The following is a 22,286-nucleotide window of genomic DNA, read 5'->3' as shown; positions in this document are numbered from 1 at the left end:
CTGTATGTAATGAACCACAATAAGAATATGTGCATCTTAGGAGCTACTTTTTGTAAGGCAGAATGAAGTGGACTGCAAAGGATCATAAAGTAAAATATATTCATGGCCTGAAGCATTTATAAATGCACACTGACTAAATTTCAGAAACTTCCCACTGGCAACTTCAACAACTCAGTTTTCTGATACAGCACCCTTTACGTTTTCTACCTAATAAAATAAAATAAATTGCTGTAAGTCATTCCTTCATGTCTTTATTTTTTTTCAAAGACTCCATTAGGCAGGCGTCAGCTACACCACGGGTTCGCTTTCAGATTTGTCTAAGTAGTGCCCCAATAGAGCTGTGAATCATCAACAAAACAGTGAAACTGACTATACACAAAAATGATGTTACGTGCACAAAGAAAACACACACACAAAGAGAAAGGTATAAAAATCACTAATTTTTTTCTGATGAATTATTTGTAATAAAGATTTTAAAAAAATGTAGATGGGAATGAGGTTTTCAAATTAATGGTACCTTTCAGTTTTAACTTATGAAAGGAAAGCTCTGTGATCTCTTAAACTTCTAGAGAAAATTCATATTTACTTATTATAATTCTCTTTATCTCCACAATAGACTTTTAATAACAATAGCAACATAATATGAAAAAAGATGTGTGGTCTGTCAGTCTAGTCTGATAATTGCCAAACAGTTTTAAAAGAATGTGGTCTGTCTTCTCTGCATCTGCTTCTGATGACTGGGCTTTTGATTGAAGTACGTTAGCTTCTTGTAAACTGGGAACCTCATCATCTTCAGATCATGAGTGTGTTTATCTTCTAGCAGTCTAATTCTTTCCCAAAGTTCTTCACTGCTACATAACTAAAATAAATATTTGCAATGGTTATTACACAATATACACTTCATTAGGCCATAGTCTGATCTCATTTTAGAACATACTGGTGTAAATCTCAAGTCACAGGAGTTACTCCAGATTTAAAGTAGTGTAAATGACCTCAGAATCTGACTCCCTCATAGCTAGTTGGGTTTTTTTGGGGGGGGTGAGGGGGGGAGATGGGGGGGGTTAGTTGTTTTTGTTTGTTCTTCCTCTACATTATTTTACTGAAGCCAATGGGGAAAAAAACTTTGGTTAAAAGTGGCACAAGTTTAGAAGAGATTTGACTGCTAATATCATACAAATTCTTCTACTTTTTCCAAAATGTCAAGCTAAATAATACCCTTGTTTGGCAAAATATTTCACAAGACCAGGGACTAATTTCAGTGGTGTCTTAAAAGATGGTATAAATATAAGTTGTATAAGAAGATGAACATAAGCAACAAAGTAATGTAATTTGGTTCAGTGTCCCGGGTCAACCCCCTCCCAAAGATAAACCTGTAGGAGGGAGGCCCAGGAAGGAAACCTCCATGAGGATCCCCTTGCAGTGATCCCCTCTTCTCCGCTACATCATCCCATGCGGGAGGGAAGACAGGAGCTTGTCCCCACCATGGGAAAGGCATTTGGGCCCACTTCTAAGCCTGGGGGATAAGTAGGAGGAGGTCAGGCCATTCATGCAGAGGCCCTGTGTTGCTGCACTAGCTCCAGACCCTGGCAGCACACTCCAATGGCTGGCTGCTTTTGGCAACCACTGGGAGAAGGCTCTGCAGAAAATACAGCCTGTATTATCTTCTCTAGGGAATTTCCCTTTGGCTGTAAGGAGGCTGATGTGTGTTCTCCCCACAGCCTATCCCATTTCCATTCCCCATGCATGTTCCAGATCCCAGGGAGAGGCCTCCACTGGGTCCAGAGGAGGCAACTGCCCCTCCTTCCACATGTGTTCTGTGTGCAGCTCTTAAGGGGACAGTGTGGGACACTGGGTGTGCAGAACAAATGAATTTGCACTGATTTGGTACTCTGTGCATACCAAACCCTGGCATACGTGATTACAATGCCTATTGAAGCCAGTTGGGCTGGTTTTGATCTCCCATCCTGATGAAACAAGAGTAACTCCACTGAAGTAAATGGAATTCCTTAGTAAAAATAGGGTGCGATCAGAATCATGATATCAGTAGAAGATGAACTTCCTTATCTTAGAGCTGAATTTGTCCTGTGGGAGTGATGTGGTGGATGTAAGTTTAAACTTGTTGTGGGAAGCTGCTTTATCTTGCATCCCCTGTTAGTTCCTGTTCCTACAGTTCCCTATACCTTCATCGCCTTGGTGTGTATGTTTCTGGTTTGCACATCTGCTGACGGTTCAATTGCCACTTATGCCAGTTTTATTGAATGAAATTATTTACATCTGTGAAGGGACATGCCCTTGGTCTACGGGAGAAGAGATTCATGAGCTCTTCTAGGCCTATTCAGCCCTAATGAGGCACACCTGCAAGACTTATTCTGCCTGGAGGGGAGGAGCTTAAAAAGGAAAACCTGCCACAGGAAGGGGTGAACAGGGAGAAGGCTGCTTAGCCTTAGAGACTGCTGATAACAGAGACAGGTTAGCTGAGAAGGAGACAGTCACAGACCGTGCTACTCCCAAAGCTGCACAGGCCAGCTGCAAAGCAGTACGTCCCAAGAGGAGGGGCTGAAGGTAGCCCCACTAACAGGCAATAGATCTGATAGACCAAGCACATAGAGCTGAGTCCAGAAAGACCACCTGAGAGACAGGCCACCTCTGCCTGTCTTGGTGTCACCCAGCTTGCCCTCTCTCCTAAGGGCAAGAGGAGAGGACCTTACTCTTGCTTATTTGTGTGACTCAGATAACTCCTCGTGTTATGAATTGGGTGTGGGGGGGCAGTATAAATGATGGACAGTGGGATCTGGAGGGGGTTGAGGGAGCCCTTGCCCCCCACAATATCTTACTCTACAAAATGTACCCAAAGGAAGGGGAAATGCCCCTGGTCCAGTGCCAGCATGAGGGCTGAGGAGATGTAGCTTATGCCTTCCCTATTTGGGAGCTGGTTGGTGCTGTCTTGGCCCCTGGCACAGACTAAGGCAGCCCTGAGGATTATCCATATTTGCACCTCCCATTTCCATAGTCCTTGGCCCTTGCGGTAGCAGAAAAATCAGTGTGCCAAAGGGATGTCTGGTTTGCCTCCTCCCACCCACAATGCTCCAACACCCCCCCTTTGCTGGGGGTCCCTATGTGGGTGTGCACAGTGCTGGCATTTAGCTTGGAGCCTTGCAAAAAATGCATCAGCACAGAGGGCCATTCACTGATGTGGGGGAGGGTCTCATGCCTGCCAGATGGCCCCGTGCACCCAGTTCTAACAAACAGGCTGATTATATCTATAGTTAACCACAAAATATTAGTGGACACTTGAAAATCTGGGTCACCTAGGTCTGATTCTCCTCCCTCGTTGTAATCTCGAGTAACTCAGACTGAAGTCAATGAAGTAACATTTCTGCAAAACTCTTGTACCTGAGAGCACAATCAGGCCCACTACCTTCTCCTTTGAACGTGTTCTGTTTGAATGACTTGATCTCTCAGTAATTAAAATCACTAAAGTGAGAAATGATGATTATAGGGACTAAATGATGCACATTAAATGAAGGCACTGTGTTCATTGGGCTTGCTCAGGGTACTGTAAAATATTCATTGCAAAAACAAAAAAATTGCTGGTAATTTGATTCCTGAATATATCTGGATGCTACCACAAAGATGAAGTGCAAGCTGTAGTATTAGAAGAAGGTTTTATGCAAGTTCTGTTTGAGAGCTATAGCTTGTTTTATTCTTCTGCTACCCTGTGTCAAAGACAGAGATGCACCAGAATAGTAAAAGTTGTTTGTGTGTTGTAACTTCTCTCATACATTGGTTAATGCAGTTGATAATTTTAGATGAAAGAGCCAATGACTAAAGAGAGAAATAAACTGACTGGGATTCAGAAGAAGTAACACTCAGCCCGCCATCTGCTTAACAACATGGATTGCTGTCAACACGCTACCTTGGTGTTCTACTCTCTGCACTGGCTCCCCATTGAATATAGGGTGCAACTAAAGGTTTTAGGACTGGCCCTAGTTACCTGAGAGATTACCTCTCCCTCCCATGACCACTATCGTTCATGACAGCGAGGCTGATTAGTGGGGGAGATAGAATTTCACAGACACAGGACCTAGACTATGGAACTCACCATCAGAAGAGATAGGAATCATCATGAACCTTACCATACTTACTATATTCACAACTAACTGCAGACTGTGTCTCTTCTACTTAGTTTTCTCTCCATAAATTCTTCATGCATACACATACACAACTAAACTAATCAGCTATTTCTCCTACAAGCTGGGAAGAAAGAGATTTTCATTGTATATATATATATATATATTAAACTATTTTAACAGATATTGTGGCATGGTGCTTAGCTATGGTGGCTTGTCAGGGTGAGGAGGAGTCACATACGGACCTAGATAAAGGAAAGGGATATTAAATGATTTGGCCTACGTGCACCCTGTCAACAGCCCTTGATTTGTTTGAGAAAGTAGGATGTTCTGCTAACTTCAGCACAAAGGTACAGTGTATTTAGCTAGCAAATCACAGGCCAAGTGGTGTTAGAAGTCCAAAGTGCAGGTCCAATGAGATACTATAGGAAAAGAACTGAAACATCTTGACCCTTTGACTGTCTGGCAAGCATTCAATTCTGGCAGTGTGCTGGAATTTCTGACTTTCAGTAACTGACTTTCAAAGATTTTTGTAGAATGAAACAGGGCCGCCCAGAGGATTCAGGGGGCCTGGGGCAAAGCAATTTCGGGGGCCCCTTCCATAAAAAAAAGTTGCAATACTATAGAATACTATATTCTCGTGGGGGCCCCTGTGGGGCCTGGGGCAAATTGCCCCACTTGTCCCCACCCCCGGGCGGCCCTGGAATGAAATAGGTTTCTACTGCACATAGAGATCCTGTCCCATGCTTCCCATAGCAGAACTTCAAAAGAAATCATAACTTCTATCAACCCAATTGCTGCTCTCCAGCTTGGCTAGGCAGCTTTCATGGTAAAGTTTAAGTGAATAACCTGAGTGGCGAACTGGTTTAAGGCTCCCCATTCAGTTGCTAAAGAGCTTATGAGAGGTGGAAAAAACAAAGACAGACAAGGGAAAGGGATGTTGGGAAAGGTGCAGAGAGAGAATGCAGCTACATTTTAAAAGTGAAACTCTTAGCCCATTGTTGTATATAGCTTGGCGCCGATAGCTACCCCAGTTTGTGTTTGTAAGTTTGTTCTCAGGTGTTTCTAGCTTTGAGTTCAGGTACTACAATTCCCAGGATGCACCAGGGGAGAGAGAGGGAGAGGTGAAAGAGCAGAGGGAAAGGGAAATGAGGAATGGGTTCTGTGAAAGAGTCAGGGGAAGAAACCTTACCTTTGCTGTTATCAAGCTTCCTCAGAGGGGTTCAGATACAAAACACATATTAGATGAGGGTAGAAAAGAAACAGAAAGAGCTAGCAGTTTTCATCTTTTCCCTCCCTCCCCCAAGTCCATATGTTTTAAAATCACAATTGTAGGATTTTCTTTTTGATTATTAGAATTCAAGCTGTCAGTTCTAGTGTTCGGAGGCATGGCTGTGACATCATAAAGGTTCAACTGGCCAAGCGGAATATGGTTTTAGATTATTTGTGTCCATAGCAAGATTCTAATTCCCACTAGAGAGGGAAGATCCTGATACCCCTGAACTGTTCAAAATCCAGATCTGCATTCTCCTACTTAGTCCCATCTCTAGTTATCACAGAAATCAGTGGTGATGGATCCACTGATCACAGTGCCCCTGTGTCAAAAATGATAATGTAAAGCTCCAGCCTTCATAACCTTAAGACTCCTTTCGCTTCAAATTCATTGCAACATCAGTAGTAATGTGAGTACTTATACAATTACCTGCTGAAACTTCTTGCAAGTTTTTGACAGCTCTCTGATGTCATCTGAGTTAAGAAATGACAGGATGTGCATAATCAGGTTATCAGGCATTCGAGTTAGGAAATCATAACATCCCTGACACAAATTCAGCGTGTATTCCAGCATCTTGTTACCAAAGATATTCTGCACTTGCTCTGTGTAAAAAGAAGAAAAGAGTAGATACTAAATAAACTGCAGATAAACAGCTTTCTGGAAATGAGTAATTTTAAGCCATGTTCATGAATGCAAGGTCCCGAGTGTGACACTGTAATTAGACGAAGGATCCAGCACTAGGAGCATGTGCACACCCTTGTGTTAGGAGGAAAGAGACTGTGATCTAGCAGGAAAAAGATTACAATTAACAGTAGGGGACAAAAGAGAGGGGGCAGTTTTTAGAGATGTTATGGGAGGAAGAAGCAACAGGATTTGCTGAGAGTCTGGATGCGGCTGGGGGGGGGAGATAACTCATGCTCACCTTCTTCAACTCATGGCTATGTGGTGGATAGGACAGCTATAAGGAAGAGGAGAATAAAAAAGGCTGTCTGTACCACAGAAGTCTCTGCACCAGGTCGCATACAGGCTGGGACGGCAAGTTATTATGGGCATTGGCCTGGGAAGGGGGCCACAGGATCGCTATTTATATTGATCCAGTAGCCTCAACACCACATGCAAATGGGAAAGGAGGACTGCAGCCACCACTCTAGCCCATGGACTGGAGAAGTGACCATAGGGAGCTGCACTGCAGCTCAATGTTCTGGCCTGTTTTGGGATCTGTGGATCTTCTCCCCAACCCACCTGAACTTCTCCCCCACAAACTTGTTTAACTCCCTTAGATCTAAAATAGGCCCAAGACCCCCCTTTTCCTTTGGGGATCAAGAAATATTGGGAGTAAAACCCCTTCCCCCTGAACAATGGAGGGACCTCTATAGCTCCTACAAGGGGAAGTGACTGTATTTCTTGCAGCAACACAGCCTCATGAGAGAGGCCACTGAAGAGGGACAGGGAAATGGGATGGGAGGTTAGAAATAAATTGTATATCCCACTTCCACCATGCTTAGAACCTACTGATCTGTTGTGTTGTGGACCCAAGCACTATGGAAGTGGGACAGGTGGTTTGCAAAAATCAGGGAAGAAAAAGATGGCATTCTAAGAACTGGCAGTCTGTTCCTGACCAGCTCATCAAAGTGAGGTGTTGGAGGATGATGCCTTCATGAACCAGAAACTGCAGGGGCAAAGGATGCTGGTGGGTGTCTTTAGTAACCTCTGCTCTTCTTCCTTGGCAACTGCTGGGCTTGAGGGGCAAACCCCTGCAATCCCTGGGACTGGTGAGTACAGAAGGCTTTCTGCTTTACTGCTGGGATGTAAATGCCCAGGGACTCTAGGGTTGCTCTAGAGTCTTGGAGACGATGCAGTGTCTTGTCAGTTTTTACAGAGAAGAGCAGTTACTTTTCTAATGGGAGGTCCTGGACTGTTTGCTGAACCTCTGGAGGGAGGCCAGAAGATTGCAACCATGACAAGTGTCTCAGAGCGATAGCAGAGGCTATGCCATGAGCTGCAGAATCTGCTGCATCCAGACCAGCCTGCAGATCTGCTCTGGCAACCAACTTGCCCTCCTTGATCAACATGTGGAAATCCTGTTTTGCATCATCTGGGAGCTTGTCCTTGAACTTTAAAACTGTATCCCACATGAAACATTCTATCACCACAGCAAAACTTTCTCACTTGTAATACCAAGCTGTAACCCACCTGTGGAATAAAGCTTCCTTGCAAGTAAGTCCAACTTCTTGGCCTCTTTGTTCTTCAGGGTTGATTACTGGTGTCCCTGTCTCTCTTTTATTGGCTGCTGAAACTACCAGGGAGCCCTGAGGGGGATGATGATATAGATGTTCGAACCCCCGAGAGAGGATATAGTACTTCCTCTCCACCTTTTTTGCAGTAGGCAGTAAGGGAACTGGGGTCTGCCAAAGAACTTAGTTGGGCTCTAAAATAGTCTCATTAATAGGCAGAGCTATACTAGCCGGGGCCACCGATGTCAAGATGTCCACAAGCCTGTGGGACTTTTCCTGGACCTCCTCTGGGTGATGTCCAGGGCCAAAGTCATCGTCTTCAACTCCTGATGTGTCCTGAAATCATCAGGAGTCACAGAAATAGGGTCTGCCACAATTGCCTCATCAGGGAATGAGGAAGAGGGTGCCATTGGTTCTGGGGGCTGGTCTAGTTCCCATTCTTCTCAGACTTGCCTGTAAGAAGGGCCCTGAACCTCTTCGGTGCTGGGCCTGGTACTGATGCAAGGTGTTTGCAGTGTCAATGCTCCTGACAGCCTGTAGGCAGAGTCAGAGGAAGGGGATGTGAGGACACCCTAGATTGCGGGGGAAACCTCCACAGGTTCCAAAAGGGCAAGCTTCCATAATAATTAAAAGTGGAATAATAAGGGTGAATTGCCCAGGCATGTCAAATGAAAGATGTAGAGTTTTCTTCAGCAGAATGAACACAGGCCATTTCCTTGTCTTAGAACACTATGCTGCAATAGAAATGCCGTAGACCATTGCATACTGAAAGCATGTCAGTTCCTTATATAAACACCAGCTACCTCAGAAGAAAACACTTTGAAATTAAGTATCACATTTGTCACAAAAGGCATAAGGGTTTTCAATGTGTGTTTAAGACATGTACAATGATTAATGGATTTCTCCATAGCGACTGTACCATGTGGTGTTACATGTTTATTGCCCTGTTCATTACAACCATCACCATGTAACAAAAACAAACAGATAATTCTAAAATAACTGACTGATCCAAAAAAGGATTTAAATAAATTAAAATAGTCCTATTGACTATATTGCACACCACTACATTTAGCTTTGTTATGTCAAGCGTCTCACTATGAGAAAAACTTAATTTGTTAATATAGATAATTGTATTGCTTCTACATGGGCACGAAGGACAAATCCTGGTCTGCAAATTATGTCCAAGGAACTTCTATATAACTGACATTGTTGGGGCGGGGGGAGGGAAGAGACAGACACATGATAGATATTCCATAGATTGGAATCTATGAAATAGTATAAAATGATTTCAGGAATGAGTTGTGGATTTGAGAATAAAGTTTTTTAACCAGGTAAAAAGACGGGTATATGTGACAGGGTGTGCATACCCCGCACTAGACAAGAAAGGGTTAACCCCACATTATGGGTGGCAGAAGTCCCACCCCCTCAGACCCTGCTGGGTATGCTCCGATTGCTGCCTCAGTATAAAAGGGACCAGCCAACTCATTCTAGGCTGGCCACCGAGGAGGGAGGATGCTTGGTGGAGGCTCCAGCCCAGGAACCACTTCAGCACTTGATTGCAGGAACCAGCGATGCCGAGGACCAGACTGGAGACCTATTGCCTATGGCCGGCCAACCGGAGTCGGAATACCAGGAAACTACCTGCACTGAGGAGCTCAGAGTACAGATCCCTGACAGAGTACAGATCCCAGCTTCAGGAGACACAGTAGGAAGTTGCTCAGGGAGGCGGTGTGACTGGTATCTCCCACCCAAGGAAGGTTAGAGTGTTGCGGTAGGAGCCCTGCTGACTGGATGGTGATCACACTTGCCATTGACAGGGCCCAGGGCTGGGAGCCGGTGAAGCAGGGAGGGCCCAGGTCCCTCTACCCCAGATGTCACCCCCCCTAGGTGGTGGCCCCTGACTCCAGCCATTAGGCCCTGCAGCCCTGATCCCAAGGGCAGCTATATTGACTCTGGCCATTAGGCGATACTGCCTTGCCCCCAGGGCAGCCATATTGACCGTGGCCCTTAGGCTGTACTGCTTTGTCCCAGAGGGCAGCCATATTGACTCTGGCCATTAGGCCATACTGCCTTGTCCCCGAGGGCAGCCATATTGACTCTGGCCATTAGGCCATATTGTCTTGTGCCGGAGGGCAGCCATATTGTTTCTGGCCATTAGGCCACGCAGCCCCAAACTCAAGAGCTGCCATATTGACTCTAACCTGTGACCCATACTCTCTTAAGCATGAGGACAGTCTGGTAGACTGTAACCGCGGTGCCCCCACACCCACGACCCATCCCAAAATGGGGACGTAGTGTGCATACACCATGACAATATGTAACCCAAAACCAGTAGTGGTATTAGGACATCTATATATCACAGAGGAGAGAGACAACATTAGTCATACTGTTTGTTCTTTGTTTGCTAACTCAATACTTGCTGTGTAACTGTTCATCCAGCAAAAAATCACTGTGGGGTTTCCTCACTTCCTTTGGGAAAATCTTTTCTTGATTAGGCCGCAAGGAAATTCTCCATGACCTCCAGATCACCTACAACGACCAGCACCAAGAAGAATGAGTGTGGATACAGGGACTAAATTCAATTTAATTGAGCCAAAAATAAATTCAAACAAAAAACAGCTATGCCAAGGTCTTTGATCTCTTACTGTACAAGAAAAGATACAAATTTAGGACTACCGTAGTATCACAAAGAAACTTTTTATCAATGTTTACCAAAACAATTGTACAGTATATCACTCGTCCAATACTGCTTTTGGGGGGTCACAAAGCTGTAGATGTATGCATCAATTACACATGCCCATTTGTAAATCAGTGTAAAACAAAACCACACAGCCTCTCTGAAATTATCTACAGGATTTTGTTTCTTTGTTGATGTTTTTAAATTCACCAGCCTAAAAAACTTGAATCAACATCACACACAGTCTTGCACTTGTTTGTCTCTTTATTAACATTATTTTTCTGAATTATGACAAGATTTGTTAAGCACAACTCTTATACCATACATGAAAACAAAAGGAAAGGAACCTAGGACAATATTATACGAAACAAGACATACATGCAGTCCATCGTCCTATCCCATAGTATTCTTCTGTAGAGGCAAGAGAGTCTTATTTCCAGATATAAGGAAGGAAAAATTCTCTGTCAGTACTAAATCTTACTTCGTCAACTATACAAAGAAACCCAAAAGCCCTTCATTGTACTCTTACAGTGAGTTTAAGCTTGATTCTTTGAAAATTTAGCCCTGACTACTGAAAAAATTCCCTCTAAAACAATTTTCTGGAAGATGTGACAGACAAATGTTAAGTTTATCAAGAAACCCGATCTCATATTACAAGCTGATCAGAAAAAAAAATTAAACATTTTTTGGGAAAAAAAAGTGGTCAAAATATCAGTTTTGTTAGACTTTCCAACTGACCTATCTGAGAGACAGTAGAATTAAAGGTGCTTTTTATTCCTATTGTTACCTGGGATCATAGGCGCTAACTCTGTGGGTGCTCCAGGGCTGAAGCACCAATGGAAAAAAAATGGTGGGTGCTTAGCACTCACTGGCAACCCCCTATCAGTGCCTCCCTATCCCCTCAGAGCCTCCCACCAACCAAGATCAGCTGTTCCGTGGCGTGCAGGAGGCGCCAGGGGGAGGAGCGAGGGCCTGGCGCAGTTGGGGCAGAGGCAGAGCTGAGGCGGGAAGAGGCAGAGTGGGGGTGGGGCCTTGGGGGAAGGGATGGAGTGGGGGTAGGGCCTGGGGCAGATTCAGGGCGAGCACCTCCTGGCCCATTAGAAACTCGGTGCGTATGCCTGGTGTCCCAGAATGGAAAAGGATGAGAACTATTGGATTAGACATTCTCTAAATATAGGGGTAAAACTGTGTATAAGAGTTCAGCTGTGCTGCCTAAGTCACTTTTGAGAATAGGACTTAGACTCCTAAGTAATAGATGCTTCTGAAAATGTTATCCATATACTACAAGGCATACAACATGTGAAAAACAGCCAAGTTTGCACTGCTGCTGGAACCTAGCTTTTGCATTTCTTGAATAAGTGATTTTAACTCTGCAAGCTTACTGTCATATTAAGACAATTTTTTGCATGTATTTCTATGATGATGTAATATTAGGTTGCTATTGAACTATCAAAACTAACAAAACAAGGAGTAAAAGTGTCACTACCAACAGCACAGTGAATGTCAGATAATTTACTGCAAGTTTGAAAAAGAAATTCAAATTCACTTTTTTTAAGCATCTTGTTTAGCAAAGCATTAAAGATCAGTCAATACAAATTATAGGACTAAACTTATTTCACAAAAGACATCTTCTGACATTACTGTGAAGCAAAAAAAGGTTGAAAACATTGTGTGATGCTCTATATGCTTTGAATACAAAGCGTAACATTTTTAGAAACACAATTATGAGCTGATGATTTTTTGACAATGCTAATTGAAAGTCAATGAACAATTTTTACCTCTGTTTTGGTGATGGTAAAGTGATGGAAGTCTTTGCTGGGAGAAGGAGCCTGACTATGGATCTCATAAAGTTTATCTTGCAGGAGGGAAGTCATGCTGGCTTTTCCTACTTGCCTGGACTGCAAGACAGATCACAGCCTCACTAGATTGTTTCTATGGACTTTATGCAGTAAGTGGTTGAACTCAACTTTTTCTATGTTGTTTTATAACAACAAGCATCCACATTCCTGAGGCCAGCCTACTTGAGGGGAGGGCTAAGTGCTGGGCAAATCTCTCCTCAGGAGTATTATGTTCACAGCATTGACTATTACTCTTGAGCTGTCAAAAATTATTAGAGTGCTCTATTAAAAATGAAAGTTAAATAATTGCACAATGTCCACCCTTTGCAGCATAGGTTAGTTTGTATTCATGGCAAGCTTTTTTAGCTATTGAAGACCAGAACTAATCCCACAGGACATTCACATATATGAGAAAGAAAAAATAAGTCTTTGAAGTTAGTAAAAGGAAAACCGTTGGGAGAGGGAGCTGGTTCTAAGCCTGATATCAGTATCACATGATCAGGTTTGTATCCGGACAACTAAGTCCCTGATCCTGCAACTGGATCTATGCGAGTATTGAGATCTGCCCACCCAGATCCACTTGCAGGATCACAGCCATAATCATCTATTGCTGACGCAGGTGGAACTTTCTGCCTGTGGAAAGCGGTTTGGAGCAGGAACCATTATTCACTTCATTTTTAACCTGCTAATAGAAAGGTAGGTGTAGTAGAATCTACTACTTGAAGCTTAATGATGTGAGCTGAGAGTGGCAGCCAGAAGGTGCCAGTTGTGGCTCCCTGATTCAGGGCTGTCCAGCCTTGCATAAAATCTCTTTATGCAAGCATAGGACTGGACATGGAAGACCTCAGCTCCGCTATGCTTTTTCTTACCCTCCCCCATCCCCGACAGGTCACCACCCTGATCTGGCATACTCTGAGGAGATTCCTGCTACACAGAGTGAATTCTCTGCTGGGAGTGTACAAGGTGACCATGTTGAATCAAAGAATCTGGCCCCAAAAGTCTCCATGGGATCAGTTACTTATATGTAAAGCTTTAAATATAAGTTTTCAAATTCATAGGGTTTTTTCTAAAATATTTTGTGTAGTTCAATGCCTTTTTAATTTTGCAATAATGCATTTTCTGGAGTGTGAACAAAAATGCATTAATACAAAATTAAAATTATGGTTGTTACATTATGACTCCAGCAACACATTTTGAGCCAGATGCTTGGGAATGTGGCTGTAAAGCATGGTGTCTCCTAAACCATGGTAAGAACCTTTGTGTGACAAATGGGGCGGGGGGGGGGGCACATCCTTAAACTTTTATCATAAAAAGCTTATTAATAATTTGGTCTAACTGAATTTTTTTCTCTAGATTATAATTTTAGCAGCATAAAATTACTTGGTGCTCAACAATTTAACTCATTTGTGACATGTTCCTTTTTACACCCATACGTTTCACACTGGGGAGCCCCATTTCCACTTGTAAAGTTCAAAAAAGCGATAGAGGAATGACCAACCACCTCCCAAGGTGTCTAACATGCTGTTGTCTAACAGCATGTCATAGAATCATAGAATATCCGGATTGGAAGGGACCTCAGGAGGTCATCTAGTCCAGCCCCCTGCTTAAAGCAGGACCAATCCCCAACTAAATCATCCCAGACAGGGCTTTGTCACGCCTTACCTTAAAAACCTCTAAGGAAGGAGATTCCACCACCTCCCAAGGTAACCCATTTCAGTGCTTTACCACCCTCCTAGTGAAAAAGTTTTTCCTAATATCCAACCTAAACCTCCCCCACTGCAACTTGAGACTATTCCTCCTTGTTCTGTCATCTGCTACCACTGAGAACAGCCTAGATTCATTCTCTTTGGAACCCACTTTCAGGTGGTTGAAAGCAACTATCAAATCCTCCCTCATTCTTCTCTTCCGCAGACTAAATAATCCCAGTTCCCTCAGCCTCTCCTCATAAATCATGTGCTCCAGCCCCCTAATCATTTTTGTTGCCCTCCGCTGGACTCTTTCCAATTTTTCCACATCCTTCTTGTAGTGTGGGGCCCAAAACTGGACACAGTACTCCAGATGAGGCCTCACCAATGCCGAATAGAGGGGAATGATCAAGTCCCTCAATCTACTGGCAATGCTCCTACTTATACAGCCCAAAATGCCATTGGCCTTCTTGACAACAAGGGCACACTGTCGACTCATATCCAGCTTCTTGTCCCCTGTAACCCCTAGGTCCTTTTCTGCAGAACTGCTGCCTAGCCACTCAGTCCCTACTCTGTAGCAATGCATGGGATTCTTTTGTCCTTGTTGAACCTCATCAGATTTATTTGGGCCCAATCCTCTAATTTGTCTAGGTCCCTCTGTATCCTATCCCTACCCTCCAGCATATCTATCATTCCTCTCAGTTTAGTGTCATCTGCAAACTTGCTGAGGGTGCAATCCATGTCATCCTCCAGTTCATTAATGAAGATATTGAACAAAACCGGCCCCAGAACCGATCCTTGGGGCACTTCGCTTGATACCGGCTGCCAACTAGACATGGGGCCATTGATCACTACCCATTGAACCTGATGATCTAGCCAGCTTTCTATCCACCTTATAGTCCATTCATCCAGCCCATACGTCTTTAACTTGCTGGCAAGAATACTGTGGAAGACTGTATCAAAAGCTTTGCTAAACTCAAGGAATAACACGTCCACTGCTTTCCCCTCATCCACAGAGCCAGTTATCTCATCATAGAAGGCAATTAGGTTAGTCAGGCATGACTTGCCCTTCGTGAATCCATGCTGACTGTTTCTGATCACTTTCCTCTCCTCGAAGTGCTTCAAAAAATTTTCCTTGAGGACCTGCTCCATGATTTTTCCAGGGACTGACGTGAGGCTGACTGGCCTGTAGTTCCCCAGATTCTCCTTCTTCCCTTTTTTAAAGATGGGCACTACATTAGCCTTTTTCCAGCCATCCAGGACCTCCCCCGATCACCATGAGTTTTCAAAGACAATGGCCAATGGCTCTGTAATCACATCCGCCAACTCCTTTAGCACCCTCGGCTGCAGTGCATGTCCCTCATAAAGGCCTGTTTTAATGAATTACCATTTATACAAAGTTGCTGGGTGTGGGCAAACCACTTTTAATTGCTCACATACTGCCATAATTTCTAGGAGGTCAATATAAATCTAACTGGGTTCCAGAGAATCCATCTCCATGGCCTACTCTGGGATGCACACACCTCTATAATTCTATGCATGGTCCCTTTAAAACTTTTCTATGACACTTTTCTATGCTTCTGCATGCTTGGCTGCAATGTCTTTTTCCATAGCTTTTGTATAGTTCTCCAGACATTGCATTTCCTTAAGAAATGTCTGCCTTATAGTCAGAGCAAAATGACTGAGTTATTTGTAAACAACTCATACAGTGCTTCTCTTTTAAATACTCATTTTGAATCAGACTTTTATGCTGAAGGAGGGACTCTCAGCTAGTGTAAATCAGTGCAACTTCACTGAAGTCTAGTTTAGCACTCTTCTGGCAGAAAGTGGCTGATTGTAAACACTGACTGACTAAACAGGGCATACATCTAGCAGGACTGATGCAACAAATAATAAACAGGTGACATCCGAGATTCATTACAAGAAGCACTGTTACAGCTACATAGCCCTGAAGAGGCTGGATTCATGTACATATCAGTGGTAATTTAAGGGAGATGGGTGGGTATGATACTACCCAACTTCTAAACATTACTGGATGCAAAAATGAAATAAGTTAGAATTTACCATAACTTGTGGGGGGGAATAGCATCACTTCTCTTCCAATTTGAGCATTAGTATAAAATGAATCCAGGTAAGGTATATGCAATATCTCTACACTCAATTTACAATGTATCTGTTCTGTCCACTCTCTGCCTGGGTCTTGGAGCTTTTCCAGCAGTTCAGTGCTATGAAGTAGAATGCCAAACAACATTGTACTTTTAAGACTGCTAGCATTATTGGCCTGCATCAACAAGTAAACAATATGCAAGCCAACAGCTATACAGTTTCAAGTATTTGGTGCACAAAACTTTGTCTCTCCCAAGGCAACATGGATAACAAGAAAATCTAACCCTCCTGTTTACAGCTTATTTATAGAGCTAATTACTAATACCCTCTTCAAAAGGAATAAAAACAAAAAGGAGTAACATATCCCATCTCCGTCAGACAAGCTTTAATACTCCGTTCCATTTAGAAGATAGAATAGGGCCAGGCAAACCCTGCACACAAAGATTAGTGCAAGATCAACCCCTTCTGTTTGAAGGTTCGGGTTTTAATTGGAATTGGAAAAGGTTCAGAAAAAGGCAACAAAAATGATTAGCGGTTTGGAATAGCTTCCATATGAGGAGAGATTAATAAGACTGGGACTTTTCAGCTTGAAAAAGAGATGGCTAAGGGGAGATATGATTGAGGTCTATAAAATCATGACTGGTGTAGAGAAAGTAGATAAGGAAGTGTTTACTACTTCTCATAACACAAGAACTAGGGGTCACCAAATGAAATTAATAGGCAGCAGGTTTAACAAATAAAAGGAAGTATTTCTTCACACAACGCACAGTCAACCTGTGGAACTCCTTGCCAGAGGATGTTGTGAAGGCCAAGACCATAACAGAGTTCAAAAAAAGAACTAGATAAATTGATGGAGGATAGGTCCATCAATGGCTATTAGCCAGGATGGGCAGGAATGGTGTCCCTAGCCTCTGTTTGCCAGAAGCTGGGAATGAACGACAGGGGATGGATCACTTGATGATTATCTGTTCTGTTCATTCCCTCTGGGGAACCTGGCATTGGCCACTGTCGGAAGACAGGATACTGGGCTAGATGGACCTTTGGTGTGACCCAGTAGGGCCATTCTTATGTACAGGTATGGCACTGAGGATAGAATTCAGGACCTTCAAGAAAAAATGGCTACTTACCTACAGTAACTGTTGTTCTTCAAGATGTGTTGTGCACATATACATTCCACTGCAGGTGTATGTGCTCCCAATGTACTTGAGTTTGAGACTTTCGCCAGTGTAATATTTGGGAATGGCTGCTTATGGGGTGTGACTCCTTTAAGAAACCAGAAAGTGGAGCCTGGAGGATGAGGAGCCCCGGGTGGTCCTGGAGAAACATAGAGAGGGGCTGCCCATAAAATTCCTGAAATAAAAGTTTGTTCTTGTTTGCATTTAAATCTGAGCAGTCTTTAAGTTATCGGAATACCACAATGGCAACAAGATGTTGGACCCAGGGGTGGCCCCGGCTACCGGGCAATTCCCAGTCTCTGTGACCACACCTGCCCCATTCCTGGTGCTACGAGGAGACCCACGTTTGTCATGGACCAGGTGAACTGCAGCATTAGATGTGTACTTGAAGGCAGTTGGTCTGGAAGTGGCACCTGAAGCTCACCAGCACACACTTCTACTCCATGTGCTGAAGGCTTTTGGATCTTCTCCACTCTGGAGACCAACATATTGTATCAGGAGGCAGTGAGGGCACTAGCAGCCCACTTTCACCTACACCCAATGCTATGTTCGAACGCATTAAGTTTCAGCAGCAAGGCAACTCCCTGGGGAGTCAGTCTGGCAGTTTGCAGCCAGCCTCTGGGAACTGGCAGCTCTGTGCAAATTTGCACCCCTCACTGATCAGATAATTCAGGATCAATTTATGGAGCGGATTTCATCCCCACATTTGCAGGAGTGCCTCCTGATGGACCAGATTCCCTGACACTACAGGGTGGTGGAGATTGGCTGTCAATTTGTACTTGCAACTCAAGAGGCTCAGACCCTTTCGCAGACCCAGACCTCTCCAGGTTCTTCTTCAGGATCCTCATTCACACCATCCATCACTGAAGCCACCCTGGTACAGCATATTGACAGAGGGTCAGGTAACCGTGTGGGTTAATGAGGGGAATCACTCTAATCACTGGCGGATGCAGGAGCAGAGTGTTGACACGAGTCCTCACTGCAGCAAGTGTTGCTGAGACCGGCACTGTCAGGGGCTCTGGGAGTGTCCAGCTGAGGGACAAATGTGCTGCCGATGTGGAAAACTTAACCATTTTGCCAAATGGTGTCGCTCTGCCCCAGCCATCACCTATATGGATGATCAGGAGATGGAGGAAGATTCCATCCCTGAGGGGATCAACTTGGTTACATGGGACTGAGAGAGTTTTAAAATTTGCCCTTGCCATTTAGTGGGTGTGGAGATACTGCTGCTGGTGGACACTGGACCATGAGTGGCACTAGTAAACTACACCCATGTACCATATATATTTTGCCTCTTTCACCTTGCAGCCAGTGCAGTCCACACTATCCAGATATGGCTATGGGAAAATCACTCTGTTGAGGATGATGGATCTCCCCGTGACGTATCATCAGTGAGAAGAGGGAATGTTCCCACTTTATGTAGCCTGTTCTGGAGCCAACATTCTCAGGCTGGATCTGTTCTGGGCATAGGCGCCAACTTTCTCCAGCGCCAGTGGGTGCTCGCCCCCTGGCCCTGCCCTGACTCCACCCTTTCCCCGCCCCTGCCCCCATTCCAACCCCTTCCCCAAAGTCCTAGCCCCAATTCCACCCCCTCCCTGCCCCTATTGGATCCCTTCACCAAATCCCCACCCCAGCCTCTTCCCCCCGCGTGCCCCTTTCCCCTCCTCCCCACTTCCTCCTTGCCCCGCGAAACAGCTGTTTCTTGGCGCAAGCGCTGGGAGGGAGCAAGGGAGGGGGGAGAAGCAGGACATAGCAGCGCGCTCGTGGAGGAGGTGGAGGCAAGCTGGAGCAGGGGGGTGGGACGGGGCCACGGGGAGCTGCCGGTGGGTGTTCAGCACCCACTAATTTTTCTCCGTGGCTGCTTCAGCCCCGGAGCACCCACAGAGTCGGCGCCTATGGTTCCAGGCACTGGACTTTCAAGTATTAAACACACAGTAAACAGAAATCCACCTTGTGGGAAATGATTGGAGAAATGCACTCCATGAGGTCTCCTCTGGTCTCTCTGTTGCCATACCTCTGAGCATCGTCCCTGGGTGAATCCACTGGACATCCCAATTATACAACATTCTGCAGATCTTACTGTAGCCACAGAGGTTTATCTATTGCTCAAGGAGGACATTATAGAAGCAATTGACTCTTCTCTGTGGGTGTCAAATCTTGTTGTTGTAAAAAATAAAGAAGTTCTGTAGGGGTCAGAACCCCTACAATTACAACACTGAAATTTCCGATTTAAATATCTGAAATCATGAAATTTACAATTTTTAAAATTCTATGGCCATGAAATTGACTAAAATGGACCATGAATTTGGTAAGGCCCTAGTCATGTGTGATGCCACCGCTGTAGATCTCAGTACTGTGCTCTCCTAGATCCACCAGGGGGTGGAACACCCAGTGGCATTTGCCTCCCAAGCTCTCTCCTCAGCTGAGCAGAAATACTCAGCTGGAGAGCAGGAGGCCCTAGCCTGCATATGGACATTGAAAGTTGGCATCCTTATTTGTATGGCCACACTTTCACATTACGCACTGTCCACCAGGCGTTAACCACACTGTTTGGGTCAGGGCATTGATCCCTTCGTATTCATAGTTGGCATGGTTTTACTCCCAGATACCACTCTCAGGCTAACAGAGATGTAGAAAGATTTAATCTTACATTGAAGACTGCACTTCAGGCCCATCTGTCCCAGAGTTTTCCCCTTCTGCACGCTCTCTGCTCAGTATTACAGCATTAATGGCGTGTTCCCACCGAGAGCTTTGCTGCAGCTGAGGTGAGAGTAATGCTTATCATTAGACTTATTACACCCCTTTCTTAAGAATCCCAAGAATATAGGTCCACAGGAGGTTCATAAACATGTACAGAAGTATCAGGCATACTCCAAAGGTTGCACCGATGACAAGGGGAGGGCTAGGGTGAAGACCCTGGCAGCGGGGTAATGGGTACATGTATGCAGGCCATGCAGGGGAGTCAAGCTGGGGTGACAGCTTTCAATTTCAATGTAGGTTACACGACATCTGGGAGTGGTAACATATGAATTGCATGATGGGTCCCATTGGCATATCAACAAAGAGTCCTGTGGCACCTTATAGACTAACAGACTAATAGATGATTCCTGCATCTGACGAAGTGGGTATTCACCCACGAAAGCTTATGCTCCAATATGTCTGTTAGTCTATAAGGTGCCACAGGACTCTTTGTTGCTTTTTACAGATCCAGACTAACACGGCTACCCCTCTGATAACTGGCATATCAGTAATTTAGTCCATGATGGGAGCCCATCACAGGTGAGATGGGTCTGGAAACACCTGTTGCTCCATCAGCAGCTGAAATGGTACTGCCTTCCCCAACAGAAGTTTTGCCTGTTCTGGTAGAGGCTCCAATTTTGCTTCCACTGCCACTTCTGCCAGCTGCAGGTGTCCCAAGGGTGATGCATATACCTTTACGGTCCTGTGGGCCACCAAATTGGTTGAAGGACTTTGTGGTGTAATATACAGAGGCATTACTGGAATTTTGAAGGTTTAAATTGTATAATGTGTTATTGTATGGTTGTATAAAAACAAAAGCGTTTGGAGAGGGGAAATGTAGTATTTGGGAATGTCTGCTTATGAGGCATGGCTCTTTTAAGAAATCAGGAATTGGAGCCAAGGAGGGGAGGAGGAGGAGAGGCCTTGAGAGGATCATGGAGACACCTAGAGTGCCCATCAGACCCCTGGAATAAAAGTTTGTTCTTGTTTGCATTTAAACCTGAGTGGTTTTCACGTTACTGGAATACCACAGCCAGCAGTGCCATTCGGAAGCAGATGGGCCTCAGCTCTCCTCATGCATTGACCTGAGGCCACAAAAGGGGTGTGTCCGGTGTCTGTCACATCCCTCTCTGTTCCTTCTCGCTGCTAGTAAAATTACTGCCCCAATTGTCAGGGAAGGCGGAAGGGTCATGGAATGTATGTGTGCATGATACATCTTGAAAAACAACAGTTATTGTAGGTAAGTAACTGTTTGTTTATTTTTCTTCATGTGATTGTGCACATATATATTGCACGGCAGGTGACTTAATATCAGTTCTCTTACAGGTGTCCAGAAGTTGTCTCCAAGCAGTGTCCATTGACCCACATGTGTGCGGTATGTCTCCTCATTTTCCCGATCAAGGGTATAGGAGGAAGTGCGGGTCAATGCCTCGCCAGTTCCCTCTTGCCGCCACATGGCCTGAGTTGGAACCCCTATTCCTCCTTCGCTCTTACCTAGATAAGAGAGTTGCCTTACACTATTGTAAATAGTTTTATACTTTGTTTATAGTTTACTTAGAATAGTTAATGCAGTTGTAGTATAGTGCCTCCCCAGTTGGGTGACTCAACCCCTCATCACCTGGGGACTATGCCCAGGATCCCAGGCTTCAAGAACTGCATCTCCTGCCCTTGTTCCTTTTCCATCAGTAATGAGCATCAATGGTGCCTATACTGTCTGGGAGAAGCACACATCTCGGTGAAGTGTAAGTCCTTTCCCCCTAGAACCAGCGAGGCCCATGAGCTCCATCTCCGCAAGTTCTCGATGGAAGAGGAAATGACACCCCAGACACACTCTGATCCTGGCCAAGGAGTCAGCCCTGTACAGCGGCCTCCACAGACAAGCAGTGCCCCTCTGAGCATGAGCCACAGAAGCCTAAGGACAAGCCTCACCCCGAGAGTAAGACACACTCTCCTGGGCATAAAAGCAGATCCCTGCAGAGGGCTGTTCATATGAGACACGATCCCTCCCTAAGCCACACCAGGTCAGGTAAGAGGTCACGAGCAGATCCCACGGAACTGATACTGAAGGCCCCCCAGCTGGAGGGTAAGGCTAAGAAGCAGTAGGATCCGTTGGTACTGCCGGCGATCTTAGTAACAGGACACTTAGAGTGCCTGTCTATGAGTTCAGCTCTGGATACTATATTGAAGAAGCTTTTTAGAAAATACTGGATAACTGAAGCAAACAGGTATGGACAGCTATGGCTTTTGTCATGGGAAGCCAGAAGGAACTGAGAAGGAGGCACCAGACACGCCCCTTTCATGGCTTCGTCTCAATGCATGAGAGTAGGGGTGCATGCGCTGCCTAGCGATACTGCTGGCAAAAGTCTGATATGAGTGCATTGGGAGCACTACAGTATATACATATACGCCTACAGTATATGTACAGAATC

At 44.8% G+C, this 22,286-nt stretch overlaps 1 protein-coding gene across 1 annotated transcript; it reads right to left on the bottom strand.

The window, feature by feature from the left end:
• Positions 1-235: 235 nt before the first annotated feature.
• On the bottom strand, positions 236-12,334 carry LOC101943491 (F-box only protein 36-like). The gene is made up of 4 exons (XM_065580989.1): positions 12,093-12,334; positions 10,058-10,166; positions 5,833-6,005; positions 236-859 (listed from the first exon to the last, which is right to left on the bottom strand). The coding sequence occupies exons 1-4, from the start codon at positions 12,186-12,188 to the stop codon at positions 695-697; spliced, it is 543 nt and encodes a 180-aa protein (XP_065437061.1). The 5' UTR covers positions 12,189-12,334; the 3' UTR covers positions 236-694.
• Positions 12,335-22,286: the final 9,952 nt, after the last annotated feature.

Source organism: Chrysemys picta, chromosome 1, assembly GCF_011386835.1.
Source record: "Chrysemys picta bellii isolate R12L10 chromosome 1, ASM1138683v2, whole genome shotgun sequence".
Taxonomy (NCBI): Eukaryota; Metazoa; Chordata; order Testudines; family Emydidae; genus Chrysemys; species Chrysemys picta.
This window is presented reverse-complemented; position numbering and strand designations above follow the sequence as displayed.

What these genes read in the sequence shown, in the direction of transcription:
- LOC101943491 (XM_065580989.1), bottom strand. Translation starts at nt 12,188, where the DNA reads ATGACTTCCCTCCTGCAAGATAAACTTTATGAGATCCATAGTCAGGCT. An exon ending in TTACCATCACCAAAACAGAG is followed by an intron (nt 10,167 to 12,092) that starts GTAAAAATTGTT and finishes TGGTCGTTGTAG; the next exon opens with GTGATCTGGAGGTCATGGAG. An exon ending in GCTGGATGAACAGTTACACA is followed by an intron (nt 6,006 to 10,057) that starts GCAAGTATTGAG and finishes CTTTTTACACAG; the next exon opens with AGCAAGTGCAGAATATCTTT.